The 26,905-nt window shown below is 34.6% G+C and overlaps 1 protein-coding gene across 3 annotated transcripts in view; it reads left to right on the top strand.

Annotated features, from left to right (window-relative positions):
- The window catches only part of LOC150088086 (nardilysin-like), a 569,173-nt gene that overhangs the window by 506,626 nt on the left and 35,642 nt on the right, over positions 1 to 26,905 (top strand). For all 3 annotated transcript variants that reach the window (XM_090370567.1, XM_090370565.1, XM_090370566.1), the window contains exons 28-29: positions 6,292 to 6,382; positions 25,155 to 25,379. In XM_090370567.1, coding sequence (XP_090226693.1) covers positions 6,292 to 6,382; positions 25,155 to 25,379 — 316 coding nt within the window. The remainder of the gene's footprint in view (positions 1 to 6,291; positions 6,383 to 25,154; positions 25,380 to 26,905) is intronic.

The following is a 26,905-nucleotide window of genomic DNA, read 5'->3' as shown; positions in this document are numbered from 1 at the left end:
CAGCGTCCCTGACGCTGGGTATGATAACGTCGGGCCCCACTAGAGGCCCGGCAGCAAACAGGCCGGATGAACAATGGACACAACATACTACATTCTACATGACCCACATGCTGATAAACCTCTGGCATTGACAGGGTACTGTCACTCGATAAAGAGAACATACGCAGAGATGGGAGAAATCCCAGGAGCCGTTAGGCCCTCAACATACCCAATGCCCAATATAGGAACTGGCTGGATATGAGCAAATTTCGAAGCAAAAAAGAAAATACCTTTGGAATAACAATTTCTTCTGCTGTCAAAATAGTTTAGATCTCTTTTCTTTGTACTCCCAGTTTGTTTCAGTGGTCGCATTGAACATATACATGCTCGACATGCATTACATGTGCTGTAATGCATGTAATGTATGCATTACATGTGCTGTATATGCCTTACAATGCTTACAATTAGTTTTTGAAATGTTGAATTATAAATTTTTTTTGTCAATTTTTTTTTTTTTTTTTTTGAAATACAGTAGATAATGATGAAAGAAATATTTTAGTTTTTAAAATCGGACTGCTAGAAGCTGAGATATAGCGATTTAAAACGCAAATACGACATGCATGCAAGTCACTCCGTGGCCACACTATAGGGGTACAGATTGTGTCATGTGTCGCTGCTACGCATGACACTGCATCACTTGTGCCTGGTATGGATCAGTACAGTGGTGGGGGTGATGAATCATTTCATGGCACTTTTTTTGACAACCCACGGATGCAAGTTACTCCCATGTGAAAACTGCCCAGAGTCACCTAAAGAAGTTTCACTTCAAAAAGATAACACAGAACAGGAGTAAGCTCATGAACACAGGTTTTGAGAACAAGTGGAGAAACACCATCAGGACTTGCATATGGGCATTATACCAAGGGTTACTAACAGTTCCACTGTCATGAAGGTGCAAGAAGAGAATCTGGCTGACAGACTGAACGGACTTTGCTGAAATTAGGTCCACTTCACTTGTGTATCACTCAAATATCAGTTCCATCAGCATTTTAGACTCCCATATAGCAAGCCCAGCTTGAAATACCTGAGTAGTAATATACCTCAATACTACATTGTTACAATTTGTACAGCAGTCTTTTATGTGGAAAACTTGAAAACTTTTCTAACATATATGATGTCGGAGTTATTTTTCTGCATCTAGTTATTTTCTTACTGTATCATAGTATCCAGTCAGATTGGTCAGATAAGATTACCCTTTAAAAATCCAAGCTGTGACTACAATATAATTGCATTCCTGTTTAGATGGTCCTGCATTACTTCTTTAATGAATGACTTGACTCCATAATATTCCCTGGAACAAAGTCGGACTATCAGTTCTGTAATTACTCACATTTCCCTTTGTGAATTGTTGATCCATTCGCACATCTCCAGTCTGTAGGTACTACATTCTCTGAATCCGAGGATAATCTCATAATTGTGATTGAAGGTTTACTTCTTTTTCTTCCTCCCTTAATATAATTGGATAAATCCCATCCACCTCAGGTGCCATTTTTATATTTATCTTCAAATATTTCTCTTCCACTTGCCTCTCTGTTATCACAAAATCATTTTGTTCCATCTTAATACTTGATACACTTCTGTCGTCTCCATCTCTCCCTAAAAATTTCTCATGAGTGAATGTAGATGTAAAATATCTATTCAGTTGTCATAAACCTGATTAGAATCATCACAGTTAAACCATTCATATCTAGTGCACTAACGTGATTCATCTGCTTCCTTCTAGTGTTTACATAAGTAAAGAAGTCTATGCTGCTTTTCTTTGCATTTCTTGCCAGAGACTTATTGTAATCTGCTTGCCTAACCTCCTTTGAGACTTTTGAGTTCGTTGGTTGTTTGGATTTCAATGGCACATCAGCAACTAGAGTTATAATGCACCAAAACCACGTCCCATACAAGATAACAGCAAAAATTTCAGTGAACTAATTACTTAGCTCACTATGTCAATATATATATATATATATATATATGTAAGAGGTAAACTAATATAAAAATATATTTATATATAAGTGAAAAGGTTTATTGATTTTAAAACCTAAAAACAGCTGACACATTGTCATTAAGACTTGAGTGCAGACTAGTTAATATCTACTATAAGTTTATATATCAACTGATAATTTATATGCCTCCCATGTATTTTTGTTCTCTGCCATAAGTCTCATCAGTTTATCTGACATCCATTTAGGTCTAAGCCTTGAACAGCATCGCTTAGTTGGCATAAAAGTGTAGTAAATTCTACAATTACTTCCCCTAATGTTTCCCAATTAGAATTTGCTGTTGATGACATCATCAGCTGGTCCCACTGCATGGAATTTAAAAACTGGAATTTAAAATTTATTCACTCTTAGGAAAGCAAAACCCCTTCCCTTTCCTTATGTCTTGAAGTAAATCTGACATCAGTACACTGTGATCACTGCCACCTAGTGATTCTTTATTAGCATTATTTTTAATGCATGAAGAGTCACTGCTGATAATCAGATCAAGTGTATTGCTTTTTCTCATTGCCCCTCTTACATGCTGTAGAAAACAATCATCCAGTAAATCCACATCCTCTGTTTGTCTATATAATCATTCATTATACTTATAACAGCGGTCTACATAAATATATTGCAAGACAATTCTTTGTATGTCAGCTTGGTGCATGATAATTGGATGTGAGTGACAATTCAGTGTGTGTGAAGATTTAGTGCATGACAGTTCAGTGTATATGACAATTTGGTGAAAGATAATTGGTGGCTATGACAATAAATATTAATTTTATTAATTTCTTATCACACAGTGATCATAAATTTACAAAATGAATGAAGTAAAAGATTTAGGGAACTTAGAAAGGAGGAATGCAGAAATTTAGAAAAAAGAAAATAATATTTTTATCCTGTTTTGTATAAAAGGATTCATGCTGATCCTTTTCATGGGCAGGTTGGAAAGTAAATACATGCCTATTTCAGCACAGCACTATCCATATTGAACACATTTAATCCAGATAATTAATTTTTTTTTTTAACATACATGCTCATTTGAATTCTGTGCTTTTCCAGGAGCTTGAATTGATTGAGGAAGCTTTCCACCTATCCTTAACCATCCATGGGTGCTAACCTACTACAGGTGACCCCCGCTTAACGCTGATCATTCGTTCCGGAAAAACAGAGCGCTAAGTGAATCCGCGCTAAGCGAGCACCGCTTTCCCATAAGGTAACATATGTATTTGTGAGCTGCGGTCGGTGCCATAGGATATTTCCTAATCAATAATAAACGGTAATGAAAAGATGCACAAATGTCGGTCAAAATATTTAATATTCAAATATTTGCACATATAAAATATTCTGCATTACATACGTATAATTATGTGGTAACTACTTGCGTCTCAAAAGTAAACAAAATTCCAATTAAAATAATGAATTTAATTGATTTAATTTAATGGATGAATTTAATCATTAAAAATGTGTGGATTTTGAGTTGAACTTTGGCCCTCTTCCAAATAAACTAAAAGGGGTATTAATTTTAAATGGCCCGCAGCGTTACCACCCAACAATAAAGTCAACCGATCCTTCGCCGCTTTGAAACTTGGCATGTTTTTTGTTCTTTCAATATGAAACTTCTTTTAGGTATTCGTTTCCACAAAAGTCCTGCTTCATCTATGTTAAAAACTTGTTGAGAAGTATAACACATAATACCCCTCTTCAATAATTTTAACAAGTTCTTTTTTGAAAGTTTCGGCTCCTTAATCTGCACTAGCGGCTTCTCCCGGGATTTTAAATCTATTCTACCAGTTTTAAATGGTTCCACATTTTTTTTTTTAGGCGAGTTTTCTTCAGATCATCGTATTGGCTAATCTCTTTCTCTCTCTCTCTCTCTCTCTCTTTTTAATATTTAACTTAACTGAATTCTGCATTGGAATATTATCTTCAAAAAAATTAGTCTTTCCATTTCAATCCTAATAGCCGGTCTAGTCCTAGTTGCTTGCAGTGGAACAGCTATCTTTCCCGCTGCTAAAATTAATTCTTTATTTTTTCATAATTGTTCTTACAGTTAAATTTGCGAGTCCTAAATTATGGCACACATCCGCTTGTCGTTGACCGGAATCGATTCGCTTCAAAACGTCTAATTTAATTTTCAAATTCAGTCTTTTTCTTACATTTATAATCTTCGTACTGCGCCCAGACATTGTTGCATTTTCATTCCTGTCGGTCATTATTAGCTCTTCGAAAATATAACTGCGTTGGTTCAATTAATTATGATACAATGTTCAAGTAAACTGTCCGTTACGCACGATGTCTAATACTGTACTGAGTGATGACTAACTAGACTTCGGATAAATGCATATAACGCAAATATTACAAGCAATATATTTGATCATTTTTTAAAATGTTGATCTCGGAACTACGTAACAAGTGACTGTACTTAAATTAGCGTGAGAGAAAATTTCACTGAGCTTGGGAAAATTGCTCAAGTCGGCGTGGGAAACGTTTTAATGCTGTTTTGCTATTCATTTTCAAGCTATCGACTCCATCAAATGAAACTATTTCGTTAAATATGTCAAAAATGTAATCTGTAAAAGAGCGTTATAGTGATCTGTGACAGCGTTATAGTCAGATACGGGTTATAATATAAGAACAGCGTTATAGCGAATCAGCGTAAAGCAAACCGCATTATAACGGGGGCCTGCTGTACTAACTTCTTTCAAAAAAAACTTATTTCAATAAAAATACTTGCATTAACTAGCTGGGATCCATTAATGATACCTACTGTTTTGATCTCTGGAACAACTCCCCTTTCCCACCCATATGTGTATATCCTAAAAAATGCAGCTTTCAGAATTGAAAATAAAATGCGAAAAGGGTTCTCTTTTATCCCAATCTTTAACCTGTCCATGGTAATTTTTACTAGGATCTTCTAAAATAAACATAAAATGTGCATTCAAAAATGAAGGTGGATAGTATGTTCCATCAAAAATGATATTGTGATCCCTATATGAATTTAGGGAATGGCATTTTAAAAGTGCATTTTCTGTCTTGCTTTGCCATACACTGAATTCACCCAAAGAGTTTGCCGAATTGTAACCACTATTTGTCTTTCACCAAATTGTTACATATACTGAAATATTGTGCATAGAATTGTTGCATACATCAAAATGTTTTTCAGTGAATTGACATGATCCCTCATCACAGTAATTTAGTTTATAACACACCCCTACTCTCATTTTCATTTTCCCAGTGTTTATGTTACACCATCCCTAAAATTCAGCTTGTTTGTAATGAAATTTTTAGCCATGTTCTCAGAACACTAAACAAAGTCCTACTTATTTACCATTTATATTTTTCAGTTTCTGCACAGTATGTAACCAATATGCATGAGGATGAAGGCATTTTCAAATAACTTACTAAAGAGTTATTTTTGCTCTGTTAATACTGCATATGGTACAGAAATAATTGATTAATGTTTTTAACTCACAGAAGGTCTGATGGAACCTTTTTCTTTACAGACACAACCATTGTTCACCAAACACTTGTACCAATCAAGAAATTTATTTGGCAAATCTCTCCTGTACGTATGCTGGAACTGTCATTGCACTTTCACAAAAGATCTCATTTCATGTAAAACTAACACACAAAATGCTTTCTTTGTCCCTCCTGCTATTTTGTGATACTGAGAACATAACTCTACCTGGGTGCCATATTGAAACTTTCTGAGTTGATCCTCCCAGCTAGTATGTACTTGAACTGTAACCTTAAATAAATGCTCTAAGGAATAAAAGATTAATATTTTAAAGATTATTTAGAGATAACCTATACATTTATTTTATCCTTAGAGAGCACTGTGAAACCTTTTTAGCTTTTGTAAGGGAGTTCATTGTAAAAATGTTACTTAGGGACCATTCAAAAAATTATGTACTCATAATGTAATTTAGTTTTTTGCCTCTTTCCCCTATAAACATTAATTTGACCCTCCTCATTTTATAAAATACTCCATATCACATTATTATTTTTTATTTTTTATTTTTTGAAAACATATTATATAATATTTTTGAAATCATCCTCCTGATCTCCCCCATGTTTTCCTTTAATGCTTTGTAATATTTTAATATTTAACATTTTTATCCTGGCCCTTCATGAGAACTTTTACTTTTAGTATAATAATTTAAAATTTATATTCATGCTAATTTTATTGTCTTGTTGTTTGTGGCTGAAAATAAAGCTACTAGTCTGACCATAAAGTCTGTCTTTTTATTATTATTATTATTTTTTTTATTTTTAGCTGCTCCTTTATTGATAGAAGGACTGAAACATTTTTAGAAGCATTTTTAGAAAAAATGGCAACTATTTCTGAAGAAGAATTTAAAACTCAGGTAAAGTATATTTTCAGTGTATACGTTTATTTATTTATTTATTATTTAGTATTAGTGTATTAAGGATAATAATATAGTAAATGAAAAGTCTCTATTTCATTAACATGGTGGGGTGGGTGCCCTTTCAAAATAAAAATCCTATGTGAACTGTTAATGATTAAAAATCTGAAAGCTTTTCTACCTTCCTAAATATAGACAAACTTTTACTTCAATAGATTCTGAAGTGACTCTTTACAATTTTCAAAACCTATTCACATGTCAGAACCTGTCAGGTCTTAAAGATGGTGGTGATGTATTAAAACAATGAAGTATATTAATACAATCAAAAATGAAAGACAGACCATAATGGCCAACATCTTCAGAGGACTACAGCTATCATGGGACATAGCATTCTGAACCTCTATATCAATAAAGGCAATAAAGAGTCTAAAGTTGATAAACAGTTCAGTGAGAAAACAATTTAGCAGATCATTAACATAGATAAGGAGGCTAGTCCTGACACATCTGTGAATATGTGAATGGTAATAGCTTTTCAGTTATTAGATAATGATTAAAATACCTAAATAAGATAAGTTGAAATGCATAATAATACGTAAATATAACTGAAATTTTAATAAACTCTGCTCAAGGTTGTTGAAAGTGGCAGAAAACTGCTAAAGAAAGATATATATTCAGGCATAAAAACAGACTTCTTAATAGACATCCTTGGCATTCAAGTAATTTTTAGTAAGAAATGTGTAATTAGTAGTGTAAAGGTATATGGTATAGGTGGGGGCAAAACTTAGAGAATAGGGAGGGTTAATTGATTTAGTTTGTAAAATACAAATACACCTAATTCTGTTTTTACACGATAGATACGTTCCTGAAAAATACGTGTAAAAAAAATTCGTGTAAAAAAAGACATTGTATTTATGGAAGAAAAGAAGATTGGTTCCGGATCTAAAAAAATCAGTAAAAATAATTAAAAAAAAAAACACATAAAAATATTCATTTTAAGCTTATTATTTTATTTAAACAAAATACACATGTAATAATATGTAATTAAAATGTATTAAAATAAATTTGTATGCATATGAAATGAAAAAAAATTCTTCATGAACAAAAAAAATCTGTTTTACACATAAAAAGATTTTATTCATTTTCACTTTCTGATAATAAACGGCGCATATGTTTGCGTACGACTGGAATATCACTGCTATCACTAGAAATGTTGTGGACATCGTCTTCTTCCTCTATTAATGAAATTCTTTCTGTGATCTCTTGAGCAAAATTAGCACGAGTCTCCTCTGGTGCTGATGTTTCACCGGTTTTACGAACGAATTCAGTTATTAATCGTTGTGTTCGTGTTTTGGTTAGGCCGTTATATAATTCTCTGTAAGAGGCTGTCAACAACTTCAGTTCACGTTGAAACTTCCCAGCGCGTTCCACATTAGGGTCATTTTTGACAAAATGATTATCTAATTTTCTGGCCAGTTTCAGACCTTCTTTTATTAAATCTGCATTTAGAACAGGATCATTTTCTTCATTATCACTACGTTCTGTGGGATAAGGAGTCCCAAGGACAACCTCTAATATTTCATCTTCGCTTAGGGCTTTGTCGGATAACAATTCATCAATATCTTCAAACGATAGATCATCGAATCCTTCTCCACCAATTTTGTATGCCATTGTAATGATGTTGGGAAATTCGGTCGTATTAGGGATGATGGGATCTTTGCTTTTTACACATTGTGGCCAAACCGCTTTCCAACACGCATTTAAAGTTGCTGGTTTTAATTCAGTTAACGCTAATCCAACTTGATTGATACAATCCATAATTGAGAATTTCTTCCACACATCAATGATTGTTAGTGTTTCATCATTCAGTTTGTCCAAAACGTGTTGGAATGTTCGTTTTACGTAGTATGTTTTAATTGTAGCAATTATACCTTGGTCTAGCGGTTGTATCAAAGATGTAGTATTAGGTGGCAGAAATAAAATTTGTGCGTTTGGGTTTTCCAAGACAGGATGGCCGGGTGCATTGTCAAGAATCAGAAGAACTTTAAATTCGAGACCTTTCAAATTCATATAACGTCTGACTTCTGGGACGAAACATTTGTTGAACCATTCTGTAAAAATAGTAGTGGTCACCCAGGCCTTCTTGTTTGCCATCCAGTGAACAGGCAGTTTATTGATATCTACACCTTTCATTGAACGTGGGTTTAGGGCTCGATTTACCAGCAGTGGTTTCAACATACGATCTCCTGAAGCGTTGGAGGAAAATAATAACGTCACGCGATCCTTAGCTACCTTAAAACCACCAGCAGTTTTCTGCGATTTGGCTACATACGTTCTGTTGCATTCGTTTCCAGAAGAAACCAGTTTCATCTGCATTCCACACTTGATCAGGAGTGTATCCTCCATCTTCAATAATTTTTGCAAGTTCCTGCTGGAATACTTTAGCAGCCGATTCATCTGCAGATGCAGTTTCACCTTTAATTTTTATATTATGAAGAGCATTCCTTTTAAGAAACCCTGTCATCTAACCTGTACTCGCAGAAAATTCATACTTTCTGTTTAACTGGGATGAAGTGCTTGGCTCCTTTTCTTTAATCTGTCTGTAAATTCTTAGTGCTGTTTGCTTGATGGCATTTCCATCTACTGGTACTCTTTTTTGTGACTGATCTTCTATCCATATTACCAGAGCCTTTTCCATTTTTTCCTTGACAATATCTCTTGTATATGATGATGAATTAACACTTACTTTTGTTCCAGAACATACGAACTTCCTAATTGCAGCTTCATTTTTCTTAATAGTTCTTACGGTAGCTTCATGTACACCAAAATGCTTTCCTAGAGGCGTAGCCACTTGTCCAGTTGCAAGACTATCTAAAATTTGAATTTTAAGTTCTGGTAATAGGCGAATTATTCGACATTATATAAGAGCTACCGAAAAATATCTCAGTTATAATTAATAAAAAAAGGTATGAAAAATTTGTAAACTTACAATTTATTGACTATTGGCAAAATTAATAAATTTATATGTGCACAAATTTCACTAAAGATTCTTTCACTTTGAAATAGAGCTTACTACTACATGTCTTCCGAAGGTACAATGCACGAATACCATAAATGTGCACCAAATTCAATAAAAACGTTGATGATTCATAGATACCTAGACGTACACATTGGTAAGCAAAAGCACGCGTTTCAAAACGCACACACTAGCTGTTATCCAATCTATTGGTGCGTGTAATATAGAAATGATACTAATATGCCACAAATAAAAAAAAAATTCTTACAATTTAGGCAAAAAAAATTCATAGAAATCGTGTTAAATCAAAATGACTCGTGTAAAAAGAGAATGAAATATTTATTTTGAATTCGTGTTAAATCAAATTCGTGTAAAAAAAGTTCGTGCAAAAACAGAATTAGGTGTACATTCATAAAAGGAGAATAACATAATGGAAGATTAGAGAAAAGTAATAACATTCACTGTGCTGTCAAACAACTTTTATAGCTCAGTTAAGAGAAAAAAGAAGTTAAGCTAGTATATAGAAAAGTGATGAAAAGCTGGTGATATACTCGGTCAAGTTGGGAGTAGACTGGCCCAACCACAAAGAGAGGGTCCCAGCTTAGTGAAGAGCTAGTTGAAAAATGTATGTTAATACCATATAACAAAAGTGTTTTTAAGAAATAGGATAAATGAAAAATTTTTAGAATGTATAGAATATTAGAAAGATTAGATCCATGCTCACAGCTAAAATGACATAGAAATTTTGAAACATAAAGGAATTTTAAAATGGATCATTATTGTTGAAATTACAAATAAAAAAAATAGGTAAATCCATAAGGTAATGGCTAACCATTCACCAGTAGTGGCAAAGTTCATGTTTTATAACATAAGAAATAGTTATGAGTAAGCAAAATAAATGAAGCATTATAAACAGATATGATTAATGGTAATAATAATTAAATATAATGAAACACAGACAGGAAGAAGATCAGTAACTTTCTTTCAAAAAATAATAAGTTGAAAGTCTACTAAGACCAAGTTATAATAGAATAAATATTTACAAAAGGAAAATAAATATCTTTATAGAGAAAGCAAAGTTCAAAGTATAAGATATTAGAAGGTAAAAATAGAGCTAAAGCTTGAAAGGCAATTTTAATAAAACCCTGTATATCCCATGCTATGAAATGAACAATATTAATGAGAGAAAGACAAGTTATTACCAAAAATTTTGAGAACATGGCTAAATCAATGGACAAGAACGTTATGTATGTGAAAAGCCAATGCCAAAGTCATGCATTAAAGTGCTAGCCAAGAACTATGTTGTTACCTTTCAGAAGGAAGGAGCATTTTTATATAATATATATCAAGTATATGTGTGTACAAATGTGTCCTCAATTCACAAGGGGGGAATCAAAGGGTGACACAAGTAATTGCAGACCTGTTAGGTTAACTTCTGCTCCAGGGAAAATAATGGAGTCACCGGGTAAAGAAGCACTGCAGCATCATCTAGACAAGACTGCAATTATAGGTCAGTCATAGCATGGGTTTGTTAAGAGGAAGCCTTGTCTGACTAATTTGATTGGATATTATGATGTGATCACAAAGTAACTGGATGCAAAAACTAATTTTGATATCATATACTTGAATTTTAGGAAAGTTTTTGATACTGTTGCACATGGAAGACTACTGTGCAAATTGGAGCAATATGGCATTAACAGCAAGTTGCTACTATTGATAAAGGTTGAGTGGGAGAAGACAGAGTGGTAATCAGTGGACACTGCTCTTCATGTTCATGGAGTGATGTTATTAGTGGAGTCGCCCAGGGTTCGGTGTTGGGCCCATTGTTGTTTTCTGTATTTATCAATGATATTGATGAAAATATATCAGGGTTAATGTCCAAATTTGCAGACAATACAAAGATTAGCAGGGTTTTTAATGACAGTACGCTACTGCAACAGGATCTAGAAAAGTTAAGCAGATGGGCTGAGAGGTGGCAAATGAAGTTAACATTGACAAATGCAAAGTGCTGCTTATGAGTAGCAGTAACCCCAGAGAAATGTACCAACTGTGTGGTACTACACTCAGGGTAGTGGAGAATGAAAAGGACCTGGGAGTAATTGTGCAGTCAGATATGAAGTTTTCTGAGCATTGCAGACAAGCTTCAAGAGTAGCTCATGGTGTCTTGTCAATGATATACAGGAATTTTGGTAGCAGGGATAAGGAGTTGATTATACTGTGTGTGTGTGTGTGTGTGTGTGTGTGTGTGTGTGTGTGTAAAGCAATATTATCACTAATATCTAGATAATTTATACAACTGATAAATTCAGGCCAGGACAAATTAATGCTTTCAGAAATGATTGAATATTACATAAGCCTGAGAAAATACAAGAAACTTATTTTTATTTCAAACGATATAGCTTAAGATAGAGGTGTATAACCATAACCTACAAGGACCCTAACAGTCTCTATATATCGTGAAGTCATACCAAATCCAATATTAACAAAATAACAACTGTTATTTTGTGTCCTTGTAAGTTATGGTTATGCACCTCTATCTTAAGCTATATCGTTTGAAATAAAAATAAATTTCTTGTGTATATATATATATATAAATATAAATGTGTGTTATTGATTATTTGTATTTGTATTTCTTTTTGCATTTGTAATCTGTATTTTGTAGCCTTTTGTATGTGTTCGCTATATTTTGTAGCCATTTGAATTTGTACTTATGTTATCTATATGTGAACCCCTGGCGCTCGTCGCCGTGATGGGATATTGTGCTGTAAATCTACTTCACAATAAAGATTTATTTATTTATTTATTTATTTATTAATATGACATAAAATATTGACATTACCATATACTGTTTGCATAACTGCAATGTACATATTCCATGTGTTCAAATAACATTTTGATTACATGAAAAACATATTTTATTGAAAAATATGTTTCTGAGAAATAGACTCTAGCTTTGTTTTTTTAAATACAATCGGTATGTTGGGATTTTGGCCTGTCTGGATTTTGGGCGTCACCAGTTTGAGCAAGCTCAATGCTGATGGGATTCTTCCTCTTGTTCAGATTACTCACCTGAATTGACATAAATTCAAATTGAGGAAAGGACCTGGGGGCTCACCTCTGGTGAGTATGGGCTTGGCACACCCAGGGTCCTGAGCTGGTTATCATCATTCTTCTCTTTCTTGGTGATTCCCTTCTACTTCTGACTCTCTCTCTCAGGGTAATTCAGAATTTTTTTTTTTTTTTTTTTGGCTGGTGCAGCATTAGCCTCGGGCTTCCTTGCACCATATAGCTAATAACAGTAATAATAATAAAAATAGACAACTGTAGAATAGATGTGCAGAAATTGCCTTTAACCAGTTGGTGGTTGGAACAAACTTTCACCTGTCGTAGTGGAGGTTGACAACTTAAATAAGTTCAAGGCAGAACTAGACAAGCATTTGGAGAGAATGGATGGGTGAAATGGGAAGGGTTTTTTATTTTTTGGCTAATGCTATATAAGCTTGCTTTCTTGCATCATATGCCTCTATTAATGCTAATGTTAAATTATTCTTTAATGTTAATTTTTGAGAGTGAAGTTAAATGAATGGATAGGAAAATAACCTTATAGAAGTGAATGGCCAACATTATATAATTTTAATGATAGCCAAAAACTGTGTTGTTATATTTCAAAACAGGAAAGGAAGGAACATTTTTTTTTCAAATATGTCAAGTATATTTTAAGAAAATATATAAACGTATAGAAAGGATGAAAACGTATTGAAGAAATGAAGCTGTTACCTAAAGGGGTGAGATATTACAGAAAAATATTGAAGAAAATGCATACAAATTTTGTATACAAGATAAATACACAAGGTGCAGGAAAGGTAGTATTATTAATTCTTTATTGCATTGCAATAATACAACCCTTCATGGCCAACAGCCAGGGGGTTTTACTCCTGTTCCCAATACTGGATTGGCTAGTGGAAAAACAACTAGAACACCAGAGTAGTGACAGCATGTGTAGTTAAGCCATATTAGAATGAAATACTAGTAAAGGTAGAGGTTAAATTTCAAAGCCAATAAATTTATCATATAAAATAATTATAGATATTGAATGGGAAAATAATGAGTTCAACCAAATACAAAGTAATATAATAACCACAATGACAAAGTATGCCTGAGAAATTTATAAAATAAATTTGAGTGGTTAGAATAATAACCATAAATAAATATGTGAAGATCCATTGTAATAAAATAAAAGGAGTTAAACATAATAGGTGATTCATTTAATCTGAACAATAGAAAAACCATATGCTACATAGAGCAAGTACAGAATAATTGTAAGTAATTTGGTGGGGTAGAATATTTGCAGCATGGACCGTGCTTGTTAACAGCAGAAACTATGTTTACAGGGATGGGATGCACTTGAATAGAAAGGGTGAAGGAATATTGGTGATGCTAACAGGATAGTGTTAGATAGGTTGGAAAACTGCTAACTTTTGGGTTGCACAGACTAAAAGATTAAGAGGAGCTGCAGGCAGAGGTGAAAGTGATTCTTGAATTGCTTCTATTGGGGGCATGCAGCAGCCTAGAAATGAAGTATTGGGGATTACAGGACTGGTGGGAGTCCTCATGAAACAAGCCCGCTATGTTAGGATTATTAAAAGTTGAAAGAAATAAAAATAAAGTCAAAAAAAGGGTATGTATGCTTGTGTACACACTAATTCTAAGAGTATAACAAACAGATTTGATGAATTTGAAGTACTTAGGCTATCAGACATGGACATTGTAGGTTTTCAGAGGCCAAACAACCATAATGAGTATAAACAATATCTGTACAGACAAATTGAGTGGGCCAGTAAATCAGAATTTCTTAGAATGGGGGATTTCAGCATTCTAAATATTGACCGGAAGTTGTGGGTCGATCACTCACACAATAGTAATACTTTTCTGGATTTATTGGATGAACATTTTTTACAGTAGCATATTAGAGAGGCAACAGGAGAAAGCAGTATTATTGATCAGATTATAAGCAGTGACTTTTCATGCATTAAGGATATCCATGTAAAGGAATCACTATGTAGCAGTGATCATAATACTGTGTATTGATGTGGAAGCTACTTAAAGCTATAACTACTGTTAAGGATAAAAGGAAGGATTTCGCTTTTGTAAAGGCAACTACAGTGATTACGGACGATTTTTAAATTCTCTTCAGTGGAACCAACTGACAATGTTACCAACTGCAAATTCTAAATGGGAAATATTCATTGAAAACTTAAATAAGTTCAAGGCAGAACTAGACAAGCATAGAAGTAATGGATGGGTGAAATGGGAAAGTTTTTTTTTTTTTTTGGCTAATGCTATATAAGCTTGCTTTCTTGCATCATATGCCTCTATTAATGCTAATGTATTGCTTATTTGGTATAAAGCTTTTATACCAAATAAGCAATACAAGGTGTGGCTATTAAATAAGAGATGGAGTACACAGCAGTTGACCTTGAACCTTTCTCTAGTTGTCTGGTAAGTCATGTTCCAACACACTCATTTGCTTTGCAGTGAGACAGGTTTCATTGCCTTGTGTTGTTGCAGTTTGCCATAAAAATGACAGACAAAAGAATCAAACAATGAATCATCCTTGAATTTTTAACAAAACAAAAGAAAATACCAACTGAAAGTTATGAGTTGTTATATCAAGTTTATGGGGAATATACTTCTGTCAATAACGTGCATGTTTGAATACCAGGCCACTTGGTATCCACAAAAAAACTGATGAAATTGTGAACCAGGTAAGGACATTAATTAGAAGTGATTGTCATTTAAGTATTAGAATGGCTGCATCAGAACTCAGTATGGACAAAGAAACAGCCAGACAAATTTAACTGATAATTTAGGCGTGAGAAAAGTGTGTATCAAGATGTACCAAAAGTTTTGAATGAAGACAAAGAATGAGAACACTCCAAGTTTGTGAAGATGTTTTGAAAAAAAATTGAAGATCCAGACTTTCTGAGTGCTATAATTACTTGTGATAAAAGTTGGCTATTCCTGTATGACCCAGAAACAAAAAAAAACAGTCAATGCAATCCCCCAGACAAAAAAAAAAAAAAAAAAAAAAACTAGAATGTCAAAATCAAAAATAAAAACCATGCATGTTTATTTTCATATTAAACAAATTATTATGGCTGAATACATCTCATCAAATCAGACTGTCAGTCAAACATACTACATTATAGAAAGTTCTGATAAAGCTGCATGAAAAAATTCAAAAGAAGAGACCTTTCAAATTTTTGTGGATGGATGGTTTGACTTTTTTATTGGAGCATTGTAGGTTGTTGAGCATTTTATTGATTCCATCAATACAATGCTCCGCCACACAGTGCTCTCTCTGTTCATCAGTTTCTGGTCAAAAAACAAATCCATGTGGGTAAACATGCACCCTACTTGCCAGACTTAGTCCCTTTACTGTTTCTCTTCTCAAAACTGAAAAGTGTACTTAATGAAACCTGTTTTCAGTCCATTGAAAACATTAAAAAAAAAAAATTACATAAGTGTTAAAAGGGATTACAGAAGGTGACTTCCAGAAATGTTTGTACTTGGAAGAAATGAATGGAACAGTGTGTGCAAGCCCAAGGCTTGAGGGGATAGCTTGTATGGTATGAAATATTTCATTATATTTATTTTATTGCAACAGTGTCATTATTTAATAGCCACACCATGGTATGTTAAAAGAAACAGCAAATGAGGTAAGCAAACCTTTAGCCATAACTATGAGTGTCCTTGGATTCAGGGGAGGTCTGTGGATTGGAGATGTGCAAATCTCTCTCCTATTCACAAGATGAATAGGAGAGACATTTGCACATTTCCAATCCATCACAAGGGGAGATGAAAGGGTGAAGAGGGTAGATACAGCCTTGTTAGCTTGACTTCTGTTTGCGATTAAACAATGAAATCACTGGTTAAAGGACTAATGCAGAACCATCTAGATAGAAATGCAGTTATACTGCAGTCATAATATGGATTTGTTAAGAGGTGATCTTGTTTGACCAATGTGATGGGATTCTATTACACACTAACAAAGGAACTGGATGCAAAAAAGAATTTTGACATCATATACTTAGCTTTCAGAAAAGTTTTGGTACTGTTGCACATGGAAGACTGCTGTACAGATTGGAGCAGTGTGGCATTAAGGGCAAGTTACTGCTATGGATAAAGGAATAGTTGAGTGGGAGAAGACAAAGAGTGGTTATCACTGGGCACTGCTCTTCTTGGTCTTCTGTCATTAGTGGAGTTCCCAAGGTTCAGTGCTGAGCCTATTGTTATTTTTCATATTTATTAATCATATTGATGAAGGCACATCAGGTTTGTCTTAATTTGCAGAAGATATTGTATTGGTTTGCAGGGTGGTTAATGACAGTAATCAGGGTATGCTACTGCAACAAGATCTAGACAAATCAGGCAGATGGTCTGAGAAGTGGCAAATGAATTTTAATATTGACAAATGCAAAGTACTTCATATGGGAAGTAGTAATCTCAGATTAGCGTACCAGCTGTGAGGTGCTACATTCGAGGCAGTGGAGAATGAAAAAGACCTGGGGATAATTGTAAATATGATTAACTACACTGCAGATATGAAGCTCTCTGAACAGTGCAGAGGCTGCTGGGACAGCCCATGGATATACAGGAATTTTGCCAGCAGGACCATTGTATAAGGCAATTGTTGGGCCACATCTTGAGTTCTGTATTCAGATCTGGTGGCCTCATTTTAGGAAGGATGTTGCTGACCAGGCTAGCTGTGTGGGTAAAGTGCCTGCCTGGCAACCCAAAGGTCGCTGGTTCGATTCCCACCTCGGGCTTGGATCAAAGTAGTGCAAAAACCTTGGGAGGTGCATTATGGCCACAGAAGCCTATGCGCCAACAACCACCAAAAAAAAAGGGAAGGATGTTGATCTTTTGGAATGATTGCAGAGTACTTTTTACCTAGGGTACTTACCAAGAAGATCCAGTTCTGCAAATCACTGTGTCTGGAAACTAGGCTTAAATGCTTCATCAGATATCAGATTTAAGATCTGATTGAGGTGTTTTAAGGTTCTGAATAGGTTGAGTAAGTGAAACGATTTAGCTCAGACAACACACATAAGGGAATACAAATTTAAATTGAGGAAGGATAGTTGCAGGATATATGTGCAGAAATTTACTTTCAGCCAGAGGATAGTTGATTGCTAGAACATATTTCTATCTTATGTTGTGGAAGTGGGTTGTTTGGATAAATTAGTGGAGTGTAGAGACCGGTGATGTGAGTGGGTTTTTTTTTTTCCCCTAATGCTTTGTAAGCTTCCTTCCTTGCATCATTTGGAAATACTAATGCTAACTTATAGAGAACATGAAGGCAAATAAAATGTAATATAAATTCTGCATAAGGGAGAATCGTCATGAAACATATGCTAGATAAGCTTGTATGAAAAATTAACAATGTGTTCACAGTGTGTTTGATAAAACTGACAGGAAATTTGTCATATAATTTTTTTATGCAAATTATCAAGAGTAAATTAAATAAAATTTCATTACTGCAGATTCTGGCTATTCTGGTTATTTTTGTAATCATATTTCCATATCTAACTGACTGGAACCCTAATGAATATTTTAGGGTTCCAATCAGTTAGATAACATTTTGAAATCAGAATTTTGTCATATAGTTCAATTTTATTAGGTAGTGAAGAATTAGAGAGTGTGTGTGTTATGTTTAGATCTAAAAATTTGGCATTTTTTTGTACCTATATTTTCTCTAGGCTTAAGTTTGTTATGATAAATTAATTTAGATATATTGCTAAAATCAGTATTACAGATGAGTAAATCATCAGTATATCAAAAGGCTGTTATGTTCAATGATAAGTTGTTAGTCTAGTATAGGTCTTTATAGTGAGATAGAAATAAATTAACCCAAAAAAAAAATTTAATTTCTAAGAACATTGAGGTCAATATAATGGTTCCATATATCAAGGTTTATCTTAATTTTATCTTTGAATTTATTGTACAGGTAACCCTCGTATAACATGATAGTTTGGTTCCTACAAAATCTTGTGTAATGCAAAACCGTGTTATACAGGACTATGAACCAGTACAAAAAGGGGGGGGGGGGGGTTACATTCCAAAAGCAACAAAAATACACCATTTTTTTATAACTATTGGAAACTTAATTTTTATAGTAGTAATAACTTAATATTTTAACTTTATTTTTATAATAGTAGTAACTTAAATAGTAATAGTAATAATTGTCTTACCTTACAAACTATGATACTTATATGTGAGATGATGTACGTTCGTTTAATTTTCTTTCTCTTCATCGCTACTAAGCACAATCTCTTCTGTAGCATCTTGATTTCGTGTACCTTCTGCTCTCTTTAAAAGCAACAAACTGCACTCTTCGAAGTCACAATTATTTTTTATTCAAACAAGCTATTAATGTACTTTATTGTTTTAATACATTCATATCCTTTAGACCTGGAAATTTGTTTATTTCAATAATTTTGGCCTTCATAGTTAAATCTTAACCCTGCTTTTACATTGTTTAACCCTTTAATTTTGGCCTTCATAGTTAAATCTTAACCCTGCTTTTACATTGTTTAACCCTTTTTTTTTATGAAAAAAAAATAAGAAAATAAAATAGTATAGAACATATTTGTAGTACTTGATACAATCTTTTAACCAGATTTTATGTGCACCTTTGTTTTAAAGCTGTTTTTTTATTAAACTAATTTAATAATTGAATGTTAGCGTTGCTTACATACATTACATATTCGTTGAGCAGAAGAAACCTCTTTGCGAGATATAAGACACAACTGAGTTTTAGGAGAATCAAAATCAACTAAGTTACCTTTGCCCCACTGGAGATCAGCATTTAGAGAATTGGTAGTGGATATTCGAGAAGGTGAAGCTGGAGATCAGCATTTAGGGAATTAGGATATTCAAGAAGTTGAAGCTGTTTGTGCAGGGCAAGGTTTCTCAAACTGGAAGGTGGAATGCAATGTGATATCATCAGCAAAACTATGGATAGGATTTCCAGTCAATGAGAAGGTCATTAATATACAATAGGAAAAGATTGGGTGAAAAAAAATGGAACCTTGGGAAACACCTGCATTAATGGAGAAGTTAGAAGAAAGAGAGCTATCTACCATCAATTAGTGAGCAGTCAGAGAGAAAAATGGATACCCAGTTACAAAAACCAGTTGGCAAACCATAACATGGAAGTATATTTAGGAGACCTTGATGCCAAACATGATCAAAAGCCTTTGAAATGTCAAAGGCAACTGCTTTGAGCTGCACCAGACTTTTCCATTGAATTTGTCCATAGATGGGCAACATAAGCCAGTATATCACCAGTGGATCAACACTGCTGCAATCCATACTGGTGATCATTGATCAGATGAAAGGTTTCTAGATAGTCTTAAGAGTTTGCAGCTAATAGATTTCTCCATTACTTTAGAAAGAACAGATGTAAGTGCAATGGGATGATAATTGGGTGGGAGTTTGTCACCCTTTTTAGGAACAGGGCGGATATGAGTAAATTTCCAAGCAGAAAGGAAAACACCTGTGGAATAAGAAAGTGTAAAAAGATGCACAGAACAGGAGTAAGCTTAGGAACACAGGTTTTGAGAACAAGTGGAGAAATACATAAGGACCTGATGCTTTCTTGGTATCAAGACTGTTCAGAATTCTTCTGATATCCTTTTGATGGAAGACCATATGAGGCATTGAATGGAATGGTAGGAGATTGTTTATCAAGGTCATCGATACAAGAGTTAGTAGAAAAATAGGTTGCTAGGAGATCAGCTTTATCTTTATCTGAGGTGGCAGTAGAACCACTGGGTTTTAACAGAGATGGGCAAATTTTACGGCCAATAGCCTTGGCAAGAGACCCAGAATGCTCCTCTAACATTTGGACAAGAAGCAAGTTTTCTACTCAACCTGTTCAAAACCTACTTCATGACTTAGAAAAACATTCTAGTAATTTCTTACCATTATTGTTGCACATTGCTAAATTTACACTAGTCTGCCAAAATCCACTATTCGTTGTCCTTACTCTCACCTCAAAAGAATTAAAGTTTAAATTGCTTGCTCAGAATACAAATTGCTTATTAATCAGTGCTGGGCATTTAATTAAAAAAAAAAGTAAAGTGCAGCCATTATCAACCCACTGCAGGATGGAAGCCTCCTCAACAATTCATGCTGAGGGAAATGGCCCATAATCTGCCACGCTGGTCCAGTGCGGGTTGGCAGATCGACCGTATTCAGCAGTCAGGGGCTTGAACCCCTGTCTACTCAAAGAGCGTGTGCTATTGCACTCCCGCTCCTGCCCACTCGGCTACGGAGGCATTTAATTAGAATATCTTAATTATTCTTATAATTATCATTTAGTACCTCTGCATCACTTCTCAGAGCTATCATAAGTTTCATATATTCTTTTTCACCACTATGACCTTAGTCATTATCCAATGATTATATGTACATTTATGTTCACTGATCCCTTGAACGTTATCAGATTATTCTATCACACCCTGTATTCAAAAAAACTTAACTCACAGGCTGCAATTATGAGTATAGATTGCAATTGGCAGGGTGAGTCACTTTTTTCTTCTAGAATTAGAAAATAATACTTTATTTTGTTAGAACCACCTTACACAGCAGTAACACGAGTTATTAATTAGGGGAAAAATAAAACCACCTTAAGCCGATTATAATTAACCTGGCAAAGGAAGTTGCAGGGCACCTGACAGGTAACAATTTTCTTTAATTTCTGGAAAACGTTTTAGGTTTTTTAAACTCCACTTGGACAATTATAGTGTTTCATCTTTTCTTAATGGATTTCAATATGTACTGTAACTTTTTTATATAAAAATTTTAAATTTAACATATACTCTGTTTTATACCCTTTTTTATTTTTAAAAAAAATAATTGTACTGAAAATTTAACTGACACTGGACAATGCCCTTCATGGACTAACGTTATTAGTGGAGTCCCCCACAGTTCGGTTTTTTATATTTATCAATGATATTGATGAAGGTATATTAGGCTTAATGTCGAAGTTTGCATATGATACAAAGGTTGGTGGGGTTGTTAATGTCAGTATGCTACTTCAACAGGTGCAACAAAAAGTTGGACAGATGGGCTGAGAAGCAGCAATTGAAATTTAACATTGACAAATGCAACTGCATATGGGTAGAAGTAACCCCAGAGAAACATACCAACTGTGTGGTAGAGAATGAAAAAGACCTGGGATAATTGTGTGGTGCATACAGGCTGCCAGAACAAGTCATGGGGTCTTTTCAACAATATACAGGAATTTTGCTAGTAGGGATAAGGAGGTGATTATTGCTTTGTATCTTTGATTATCCCTATGGTCGGTCAGGCCATGCCTTGAGTACTGTGTACAGGTCTGGAGGCCTCATTTTAGGAAGGATGTAGAGTTGCTAGAACAAGTACAGAGAAGGGCAACAAGATTGTGAGGGGAACGAAGGGGTCCTCTTATGAAGAAAGGCTTAAGTTCTGCAAATTGCAGCGTCTGGAGAGCTAGGTGATCTGATTGAGGTGTATAAGGCCTTGATTGGGTTGAGCAGGCCCAGTGTTGATGGGATCCTTCCTCTTCCTCAGATTATGAACATGAGGGCATAAATTCAAATTGAGGAAAGACAGTTGTAGAATAGATGTGCGGAAATTTGCCTTTAGCCAGTGGGTAGTTGATTGCTGGAACAAACTTCCATGTCATTGTGGAAGTTGATAGCTTAAAAAAATTCAAGGAAAAACGACAAACTTTTAGAGCAAATGGATATGTGAAATGGGTTTTTTTTTTTTTTTTTGGCTGATGCTGTATAAGCCTGCTTTCTTGCATCATATGCCTCTACTAATGCTAACCATTTTAGACTTACAGGAAATGTATGCATCTCTACCATTGTCCAGTTTTAAAGACTTTATGCATGCAAAATTTCAGTGTGATTATTTCTGTGGGTTACAAGGTGAACAACTTTCTTTTAAATTTTTAAAAATGTTTTTGGTATTTTTTGAAATGCTACTTGGAGAATACCAATGTGTGATCTTTTCTTAATTGACAGCAATACTTACTGTATGTAACATTTTGTGCTTTAAAAAATTAAATATTTAAAAAATGCTATTTTTGCACTTTTTATTTTCAAAACAAACAAATAAATAAATAAATAAATATATATATATATACATATATATATCAATTCTGCTAAATATTAAAAAAAAAAAATTCAGCCATAAAAATTGTACTTGCATTACATCATTTTTTTATTAACTAGAACTTTTTTAATTCACAGAGAAATTAGTTGAATATTGGAGTAAATAGTAATTAATCATTGAATGAAAGGGGACTACCTGAAAATTTAACTCAGAAAAAAAATGGGATATGGCTGTATCCAGAATTTAAAACAAATACACCAACCGTTTAACTATAGTGGTTTAATACTGAAAACTATAAAATGTACCAAACGATACTACACTGTAAAATAATATATGCAAAAAACTGATTTACAAAATAAAATATACGATAAAAATTTTAAAATATACAATAAAATTAAAAGCGATAAAACATTGACTGACGATAAAAATTTTAAAATATACAATAAAATATAAATAAAATATTTAAAATACAGCTCTGGTTAAAAACGAGTAAGATTTCTAAAGAAGAGTACTGGTCTATGCATGCAACAGGGTGTCAGCTGCCCAGGTTTTATGGGCTACCGAAAACACATAAAGTGGGGGTCCCGTTACGAGCCATAGTTTCTTTTATTGGGAGCCCTATCTATGCTTTGTCAAAATTCCTGGCGCAGCTGATTTCTCCTATAGTGGGACGGTCCATGTTTGTTGTTAAAGACAGTGTGGATTTTGTGAACTTCGTTAAAAGTCTAAATGTAGGGGAGAATGAAATAATGGTGTCACTAGATGTGGTGTCATTATTCACTTGTATACCCATAGCCCGTGGGGTGGAATGTGTAAAGGTGGCACTACAAAGAGATGATACCCTAAGTACTAGATCACACCTAAGTGTAGAGGATATATGCTGTGGCGTAGAATTATGTCTTTCGAGTACGACTTTGCTATATAAAGGAGTGATGTACAAACAGGTTCATGGCACAGCTATGGGTTCTCCTATTAGCGCTATTGTTACAAACCTGGCAATGGAAGAGTTAGAGAATAGGGTTTTTACAAGTTTGGAGTTCCCTATGCGCAAGTGGAAGAGATACGTGTATGACACGTTCACTTTGGTGCAAAAGGGGAGAGAAGAGGATGTAGTTAGTTTTCTCAATGATGTCTCTCCTTTTATACAGTCCACCTCAGAGGTAGAAGTGAATGGTTCCCTCCCATTCCTGGATGTAATGGTGTGTAGAGAAGGCTCCAGGGGTAGCTCAGAGGTAGAAGTGAATGGTTCCCTCCCATTCCTGGATGTAATGGTGTGTAGAGAAGGCTCCAGGCTTAGTACTACAGTGTTTAGGAAGCCTATGTGTAGGAGCCAGTACACCCATTATAGGTCAGCACAGACTGCGCAGCATAAAAACAGTGTGGCCAGGGCACTTTTGGGTAGGGTTAGGACACATTGTAGTACCTCTGAGGAGAGAGAGAGAGAGAGAAATTGGGCAAGTTAGGGCGGATCTTATGAAATGCAGTTACCTCCAGAGGGTCATTGATAAATATAATAGAGGCGTGGAGCCTAATCATGGAACACCGTCCGTTCCAGTCGCCACAGTTTATATTCCCTACTATCCGGGCTTGTCAGATCGAATTTCAAGAATGCTACGTGACTTTCAGGCACGCTGTGTGCAACTTCCGGGCCGGAGGTTGCACACAGTGTTGTCACAGGTCAAAGACCCCATTCTTGGGGATTCCAGTAGTGGGGTCGTATATGAGATCAAACGCCCGTATTGTGGGGAATATTATGTGGGGGAGACAGGACGGCGACTAAAAGACCATCTGGGGGAGCACATGCGAGCTATGTAGACCGCAGAGTTCAATAAGTCCGCCATTTCTGAGCATTATTGGGAGAAACATCATCGGGTCTCCCCTGTGAATGCTGTCATCCTTGACCGGGCGCATAGGTTCTGGGACCGTAAGTGGCTGGAGAGTTTGTGGATCGGCTCGTCTGAGAACAATAGTATGAATAGGGACAGGGGTGTTTGATTTCACCCCCTTCTGGAAGCCGTGGTCCTGGCAAAAGACGAGCGTTTTATATTTCCATGCTCCCGAGCCGCTTCTGGTTCTGGTTCACATGGAAAAAATATTGAGCAAGCGACTGGTCAGCCACATGTGCTGTGAGCCTGTTACTTAAGGATGTGTTGCTTAAGCATCATTGTTGTTGAGAAAGGAGGCGGAAGCCCCCGAAAGCTTCAGTCAATGTTTTATCGCTTTTAATTTTATTGTATTTTAAATATTTTATTTATATTTTATTGTATATTTTAAAATTTTTATCGTATATTTTATTTTGTAAATCAGTTTTTTGCATATATTATTTTACAGTGTAGTATCGTTTGGTACATTTTATAGTTTTCAGTATTAAACCACTATAGTTAAACGGTTGGTGTATTTGTTTTAAATTCTGGATATGTATTACTCTCCCAACCTTAGAGGCCTTTTTGAAGGGATATGGCTGACTAAATAATCCTTTTATTTTTTTTTTTATAATTTACTTTTAACCTTTTTTAACTTTTGATACTATTATTACATTGTAGCATGCTGCCAGTTTATTTCCTGATGTTTGTCTCCTTTTCTTTGCAGGTAATGTCTCTGATAAAATTAAAGAGATGTAAGGATCTTCAGTTACAAGAAGAAGCAGATCGTAATTGGGAAGAAATAGTTACATGTAATTATTTATTTGATAGACTTTCAAAAGAGGTAGAACATTTAGAAAACTTAACGCTCACTGAACTATTAGAGTGGTGTGATTATCATTTTCCTGGTCAAAAAAAAATTGAGAATGGATGGAAAAAACTAGCAGTTCAGGTGAGATTGTTTTTTTAAGAATGAAGTTTTTGATTAAATGTTCTAATTTGTATATGATTATAATAAATGATAAAACCTTGATATTTTTTATCTTTGCAGTTGTATGAGCAATTATTGTTTGTTATGCTGTGATAGCATTTTCAATAATTGGTCCATATTTTTTTTTTCAAGGTGAATAACTAGACTATCTTAGCCAACTGTGCTTGATACATCAATATGTTACAAAACGTTTTAGATGTCAAACTAAGTTGGCTGGACATATGTGAATATTTACGGTTTCAACAAGATTGCACCACAATGCATGGATGTTCTCAAAAGGATGTTTCCAAATCATTTGATTTCCACATATGGTGACATCATATAACCTGCAAGATTGCCTAATTTAAGTACACTTGAATTTTTTCTATGAAGATGCCCAAAATCCAAAGATATAAAATGCTTCCTAACAGTGTATAAGGCGATGGTCAGGCCACACCTAGAGTACTGTATACAGGTCTGGAGGCCTCATTTCAAGAAGGATGTAGAGCGTCTGGAACGAGTACAGAGAAGGGCAACAAGATTAGTGAATGGAACAAAGGGGTGCTCTTACGAAGAAAGCCTTAAGTTTTGCAAATTACAGTGTCTGGAGACTAGGCACCAGCGAGGTGATCTGATAGAGGTGTATAAAGCCTTGAATGGTTTAAGCATGCTCAATGCTGATGGGATTCTTCCTCTAGCTCAGAAAAATCACCTGAGAGGGCATAAATTCAAATTGAGGAAAGACAGATGTAGGATAGACGTGCGGAAATTTGCCTTTAGCCAGCGGGTGGTTGGTTGGTTGGTGGAACAGACTTCCATCTCTTGTGGTGGAGGTTGATAGCCTAAATAAGTTTAAGGCTCAGCTGGACAGGTATTTTGAACGAACAGAGGGGTGAAGTGGAAGTGGGTTTTTTTTTTTTTTGGCTGATGCTGCATAAGCTTGCTTTCTTGCATCAAATGCCTCTACTAATGCTAATGCTAAATTTGATTGGATACTATAATTTGGTTTAAAAAAAAAAAAAGTGCCCACACCCTAGAAGGACTCAAGAACAAAATTACTAACAATATTGGGCAGATTGATGTGAATCAACAACAGAAAGTAATGTAGTTTTCAGAAGATTACAAAAATGATTAAACTGTAATCAGTCATAATCAATTTAAAATGTAAAGTTAATTCAATTTTTTTATTTATTAATTTGTTACTTGTTTATTCCACCCTATAACTCAATCCTCTACAGCAGCACACTAAAAATTGTCAGATCCTACAGCTATACCTTGTTTGTTCAATCACCACAATACATTCATATGAAATAACATCTGGGTATTAACCCAATTCAAGCCTAAATCATGCAAACTGTTATGAAATTAATAAAATTACATATAAATCAAAAGGACACAAACACATGGATATACACTTTACATATCTAGTACAGAACTGACACATCAGAATTATTCTGTACCAAGGCATTGTTTAATTTGTTACCTGTGGATCCCTTGTATGTCCACAT

Source organism: Mastigoproctus giganteus, chromosome 3 (genome assembly GCF_048544385.1).
Source record: "Mastigoproctus giganteus isolate SK-2022 chromosome 3, ASM4854438v1, whole genome shotgun sequence".
Taxonomy (NCBI): domain Eukaryota; kingdom Metazoa; phylum Arthropoda; class Arachnida; order Uropygi; family Thelyphonidae; genus Mastigoproctus; species Mastigoproctus giganteus.
Note: the sequence above shows the minus strand (reverse complement) of the source record. Positions and strands in the feature narration are given on the sequence as shown.